This window comes from Mchenga conophoros, linkage group LG5, assembly GCF_057382185.1.
Source record: "Mchenga conophoros isolate Kocher_MC1m ecotype Shallow Benthic linkage group LG5, M_conophoros_male_GT1.1, whole genome shotgun sequence".
Classification (NCBI taxonomy): Eukaryota; Metazoa; Chordata; class Actinopteri; order Cichliformes; family Cichlidae; genus Mchenga; species Mchenga conophoros.
In genome coordinates, this window is record NC_140530.1 from 30,256,464 (window position 1) to 30,262,979 (window position 6,516).

Below are 6,516 nucleotides of genomic sequence, written 5' to 3' on the forward strand. Positions count from 1 at the left end.
CTCTCTTTATCTCCTCCACCTGCTCCCCTGGGAGCTAACTATTATACTCCCGGTGGTAATGACAGAATGTCGCTGCCTCACATGCCTTATTGTCTCAAGCAGCTCTCTGTTTGGCTCAGACTGTGGGAAACCTCAACAAGACCAAGACTCACACATTCATATGGAGATGATGGAGTATAAATAGGAGGGATGAAATCAGAAGGGATCAGATTCTCTCTACAGAGACCTCTACAGCATAGCGATCCAGCCATGACCAGTTCTCGGGATCTGACTCTGAACCACAAGGTAAACTGAAGGTTTCGTTCATGTAAACTGTCAAATTGTAGAAAATATATTTTGTTGCTAACAAAAACAAAACTCCTGAACAAGTTTATTAATGACTTTGTTCTTTTTTCTGCAGCTCAGAAAGCCTCTGGTGGAGAAGTTACGCAGAGAGCGAATCAACACCTGCATTGAGCAGCTCAAGTCTCTCCTGGTTCCAGAGTTCCTCAAACAGCAGCCAGACTCCAACCTGGAGAAGGCAGACATCCTGGAGATGACCGTTTGCTTTCTGACGCAGCTACAGCAGCAGAGAAACCTGCTAACACACTCCAACAAGCTGCAGACTGCCTCTGATGAGAAGCTGAAAGAGGCTGACTTCTCTATTCTGAGCTCGAAAGACCAGACCAGCATCACCCAATGCTCTCTGGAGAGAAAAGACAACAGCGACCTCTGGAGGCCGTGGTAGACCACTCACACTGGACTCCATACCAGACAAGCTAAACAGACCATATCGGTCAGACATGACTGGACTGAATTGTTTAAAATTCTGTGGACTTTTTCTTCTGTATGTACAGAAGGTTTTACTTTGTGTGTTCTTGTGTATGTGCAAGATGACGTTTCCTAAGGAAATGACATTGACAGTATCCTGCATGTTAGGAAAGAAAAACATCATAAGATGCATATTGCATGAATGAAAACTGATTGAATCTGCAATCATTATTATATCTGAGAGGTACTTCTTGTACTGATTATGTTATAGTAATACTTTTTACCATTATTGATTTTTTAATCTAAAATTAAAATGTCCTCTTTCTGACCAGAAAGTAATAATGAACTTTACCTGAACTGGACTCACTAGAACCCATTGTGGGTTGAGTTGTGTAATTGGGTTATTTATAGCTTTTTATCATCAGTGAGAGTTTTTATTTGTATCCTTTGTGGATAAAACTTTTTTTTCATCAAGTTTACTTTAATGTAAGTGATTAATGAAAAGGGATCTGTTTTAAGATCAAATTAAATGTTTTGCAGAAAAGTCATTCTCAGATTTGAAGAGACAATGCAGTTTATTTTAATGGTTTTACCTGACCTGTTTTAAGGTCAATTTTTGTAAATTTTTTGCTTTGTTTGAGGAAAACATTGCTGTGGCTTCCTAAATACTGCAAATCCATTGTCTTTCATAAAGACAGCTTTCCCTCTACTCTTTATGAGTACAGTGTCTCTTGTAGAAACTATGAGTTGTTGTTGTGATGGATCAACACCTCCTGTTTAAGCTTTCATTCATGCTAAATAAACAAACACTGTACGATGAAAACACTGTGCTCTAATATTATTTTATGGCATAACTGACCTATCTGCTGAAAGATATGCATTCTTCATTTTCCTTCATTTTAAGTCTCCACTTTTTATAAATACCTAGAAGGTCCAGCACTCATTATAATTGTTTCTCAAAAAGACATGTTCACAGGAAAATAAAGCACAAAATTCTGTGATGAAGAGTGTTATTTAATTTAGTTTAGGTCATATTGAACCGAATAACAACTGGGGAACTGTGGGAAACCAAAATAAAATCACTTACAGAGCCCCAGTGAAACAATAGATCCAGAACGATCAGATTATAAATGGGAGCGTGGCTCAAAGTGAAACTTGTTTCTTATAAATTGTGTTTTTTGGCTCTTCCTCTGTTTAAAAAAAGCAGTGTCAACAGTACTTTTAAAACATTATAATTTAATATTGTTAAACAAAACAACCATTTCAAGCATTAGCTTCTGGAGAACTTTTTTAGGTGGACCAGAGTTGAAAACATGTATTAAACTCGATTCTTTGATCCCCATGATAGAACAGAGAAAACCCGACTCAGGAGTGGTCAAAACATTTATAATTCTTTATTCAATCATCTTCCGGAAGAGAGAGCCCTGCACAGCCCAAAGCCAGTTGCAGAATCTCCAACATTAGAAGCTAAAAATGTGTCTCATATAGGTGTTATTTTGGTACTTTACACGTCACACATCGTTTCGATACAAACAACTCCTTATATGTTACTAGTTCCTCTTTTTCTGCCTGGTTTCCTGTATTTATTTATATGCTTGTACAGCTCTACACTAACTTCCTGTTTTTCAGTCTGGCTGAGCACTTGGTTTAGGAGTCAAAAGTGGCCTTGCTTTACAAGCCTTTATTATTAAAATACATAAAACAATATAATCAGAACATAAGCACTAAGAACACATATTGATCTTGTAACACATGGTCTGAAAGTATTTGTAAAGATGGTGATCAATGCTGTTTTATATGATTCACTACAAAGTCAAGTGCCACCATAAACCTCACTACCCCAAATGTGTTAGCTGCCGGTTTGTGAGTCCTGATGAAGTTCTTTGAGATTAGTTTTTCTGGGGCTATAGCAACTCATCTAGTCAATGATAATGTTTGTCAACGGATATTTTCACAGCGACACACTGAAAATTAAGGATTTAGCTCTAGCTGTGTATAGTCTAATTCACAGAATGAAAAGCTCATTTCAACTCAAGCCTTCAGGAGTAGACAGAAACCTACCACACAGGACTCAGGCGCAAAGACGTTATTTAAAACAGAAATACCTCAGCATAAAAACCACCAGGCCAAAGATTAGTGAAAGTATTCTTGTAGTATTGGTGACTTACTTAAGAAACCCTGTACAAGCATACTTTGGGGAAAAAAATACAAACTCCATGGTGTTAGAAACACAGTCCTAGCTTGTTAGCCAGTTATCTACACAACTGAATTCATTGGTGACATTCTTACAACTGCATACAGTCAAATGTTGCAAAGCTTACTTCTGCAGCACAGCAAGGAAGAGCTTGTGGTAAAACAAAACGCTTTAGTCAACATAAACGTAAAAACTTGAGGGGACTGTTCTGAAACTTCTCCGAATAATTACCTCTTGTGAATTATGATGGTTTCCTGGTTGAATTCAAAAATAGTTTTCTTGATAACGACTTCCATCAAAGACGATCAAATAATATAGTCTAATTGTTACACTTTTAGATTTTATTTGTTAGCTGAATGTCTGTATGTTCATGCTGTGTAATAAAGTGTTCACCTAAATGTTGTGACCCAGATTTAGAAAGCAAACACAGAGACTTGTCATACTATATTTTCCTGTATAAAGAGCACATATACAGCTGTTTAACAGAAGGGATACTGTCCTGGGTCAGATACATATTTTAAGAGGTTTGTCACACTTTGGCCCAAAGAAAAACAATCCTCAAACTAATTTGGAAATGGGCACATGCCAATTTTCTGTTGAAGGAGGAAGTGTGGGAAAAATCCAGAATATCTAGTTATCTTTCCACCAGCAGTTTGCTGTTTCTCCAGAGGGAAATGGCACACTTGAGGAAACTGCTTGCTCACAGGAAACCTTCTACCCTCCCATCCATTTGGTGGCTGGTAATTATCAGTCATATTTATGCCTTAAAGTAGAAAATGTAGTGAACTGAAAGTAGGACCTGCAAAACATTTTTACTTTGCTTCTTATAGAGTTTTCAAACTAATTTTAAAAATTTCAAGCTGTCAGAGCCATCCAATGGGATCTTTTCCCTCCAGATGGCTGATGATGTAATGCTGTCTTTCTTCAACAACACACAGGCAGCATCTGTCACTGAAATCCCTTTGTGGTTCATTGAACACAACACAGAGAGTCCGTGTGGGAAACTTAGATCAACTTCCTACTCACACTGGATATATGGCATGTGTGAAAAGACACAAAGGACACCAGTAAGTTTATTGCACTGAGTAATTTAAACTAAAACAATGGGAACAACACTCAGCTTACTAATGGTGCAGTTGCAAAAAATATGTTTAGTAATACTATAAACCAGCCCAGGTCTAAGCACTTTGGCCTTCCTTTAATATTCATTACATAAATGTGTACGATAGACGTTCTATACACTTGGAAGCCTATGTGAACTTATAATGATGGAGCCAAGTCTAATTATCTTTTCTTTCTCTGTTCAAGCATGAGTTTTAAAAGGAGTTTATGGGAGTGTGCCATTTTTCTGTACTTACAGGGTAAGAAGAGGAAATATTGTTTGTTTTTCAAAAAGATTAGAGAAAGAAATTTTGCACTTAAAATTACTAATTCTGTACTAAACATTTTACAGCATAATCTGAGTTACCTTGCCTGCAAAACACACAGAATTTAGGCACTATTTAAATTGGCTTGAAATATAATTACTACTTCTTTCCTCTAAAACAAAATTACTTATGCACCACCTAAAATTACTTCTACATATTTCAAATTACATACAGACTACTTAAATTTACTTAAAGCATAATTAATTCCTTATTTCCTGTAAAAACGTGGCTCGTTACCCTCTTATTCTAGTGTACGTCCTCTACCTATTTGCAGGTAAATATAATTACTTTGTAATTTGACATAAAATATGCTAAAATTTCACTTAATTACAAGTACACCCTTAGTTGTGGGACATGTTAAAAAGTGCCACCAACTCATACATTAAAAGTTTGTCATTCCCCACTCATGCAATGGGATCATGAGTGTTAGCTTAGTCAAAGTTATTGATCCGAGCATCAGGCAGCAGATCTGCTCACTGTAAGGTCACCACTTTCCCTGATTCACATAATAAGTACCTCTCCATCTCCCTCCAGGTCTCCTCCTCTGGGACTTAATATCACCCAGGCACACAGGACTAAGATGCTGGCTCCACATGCTTTATTGTGTCAGAGAGCCCGCTGATTGGTTCAGACTGTGGGAAATCTCAGCCAGACTTAAACCCACACATTCATATGGAGATGGTGAAGTATAAATAAGAGGGATGAAGCCAGCAGAGATCAGAACACAGATCTCCACAGAGATCTCTGCAGGACATAAAACCAGGAATGGCGCCTAGAATCACTGCAGCAATGACCAATCCCCAGGAACATCAGACTCTGGCTCACAAGGTAAACTGAGGATTTTATTTGAACCAGTTTTGATATTGATTATAGGCACTTGCATTTTTTAAATTTTAACAAGTTTATTAACAACTTTGTTCTTCATTCTGCAGCTCAGAAAACCTCAGATGATTACGCATAGAGCAAATCAATAGCTGCAACGAGTCCAAGTCTCTCCTTGGTCCAGAGTTCCTCAAACAGCAATGTGAGAAGGCAAACATCCTGGAAATGAGAGTTTGTTTCCTGATGCAGCTATAGCAGCAGAGAGACCTACTGACTGGATTCAAGAAGATGCAGTTTTCCTCTGAGAAGAACTCTCAAGAGGTTGAGTTCCCTCATCTGAACTCCACAGTCCAGACAAGTGTCCAGTCAACAGCGCCCTCTGGGGGTGTGGTAGACACCTACAGACTGGAGTTAATAGATGAGCTAAAAAGGCCACATTGATCAAACATGATAGGACTGAATTCTTTGAAATTCAATGAACTTCTTCTTCTGTATGCTCAGAAGGCTTTACTTTGTGTGTTCTTGTGTGTGTGCAAGATGACATTTCCAGGGGAAATGACGGCAACAGTACCTTTCGTGTTAAGGAAGAAAACATCTTGTCATGTATGTAACATGAATGAAATCTGAAATATTCTTTATCCTTACTGTACATGTTATAGTAGCTTTCATTACCTTTTGGTTATGATATTTGTGACTTAAGTGTCCTCTTTAAGGACAGATTGTAACAAAAATGTAATAATGATTCAAAGCTGATCTGTTATAGGATCCACATGTTTACGAGGTTTTTTTTCTAAAAGGTTTTCTTACTGTCACAATTTTCTTGATCCTTATTGTGGGTTAAAAATGTGATTGTGATATTTGCACCTCTTGATCAATATTGACCTGTAAGGTCAGTTTTTGTTTAGTGAGTTTTTAATTAATATTTTTGTGTTATTTCAAATTAATTTGTCAAAGACACTGAGTACTGTAACTGCTGTAAACTTTGTCTTTCATAAAGACAGCTCTTTCTGATTACAGCTTTTCTTGTCGAAATCCACAAGTTGCTGTTGTGATGTATCATCACTTCCTGTTGGAGCTTTTATCATTGTTGAATAAACGGACTGCCTGCTGAAAACAATGTCTACTCATTATTTTATGTCATCACTAACATCTTTATAAAGATCAAAGACAAATGTTCTTCTATTTCTTAACTGTTAAGTTGACTGTAAATGCCTGTAAAATGTTGCTGTTGTAGCCAAACATACATGTTTAGTGCAAAACAAAGCACTTTTATGTGATTATTAGGAGTGTTATTAATATAATTTTACTCTGTTTGATTATAGT

At 37.1% G+C, this 6,516-nt stretch overlaps 1 protein-coding gene across 1 annotated transcript; it reads left to right on the plus strand.

The window, feature by feature from the left end:
• Positions 1 to 200: 200 nt before the first annotated feature.
• Positions 201 to 1,569, plus strand: LOC146574836 (enhancer of split m3 protein-like). Its single transcript, XM_085274803.1, has 2 exons — positions 201 to 285; positions 401 to 1,569. Exons 1-2 carry the CDS (start codon positions 250 to 252, stop codon positions 725 to 727), a joined length of 363 nt encoding a protein of 120 aa, XP_085130929.1. The 5' UTR covers positions 201 to 249; the 3' UTR covers positions 728 to 1,569.
• The last annotated feature ends 4,947 nt before the right edge of the window (positions 1,570 to 6,516 follow it).

Bases quoted from the DNA above. Each gene is read 5' to 3' on its own strand.
- LOC146574836 (XM_085274803.1), top strand. From the start codon at position 250: ATGACCAGTTCTCGGGATCTGACTCTGAACCACAAG. The intron at 286-400 runs GTAAACTGAAGG...TTTTTTCTGCAG, and splicing joins ATCTGACTCTGAACCACAAG to CTCAGAAAGCCTCTGGTGGA.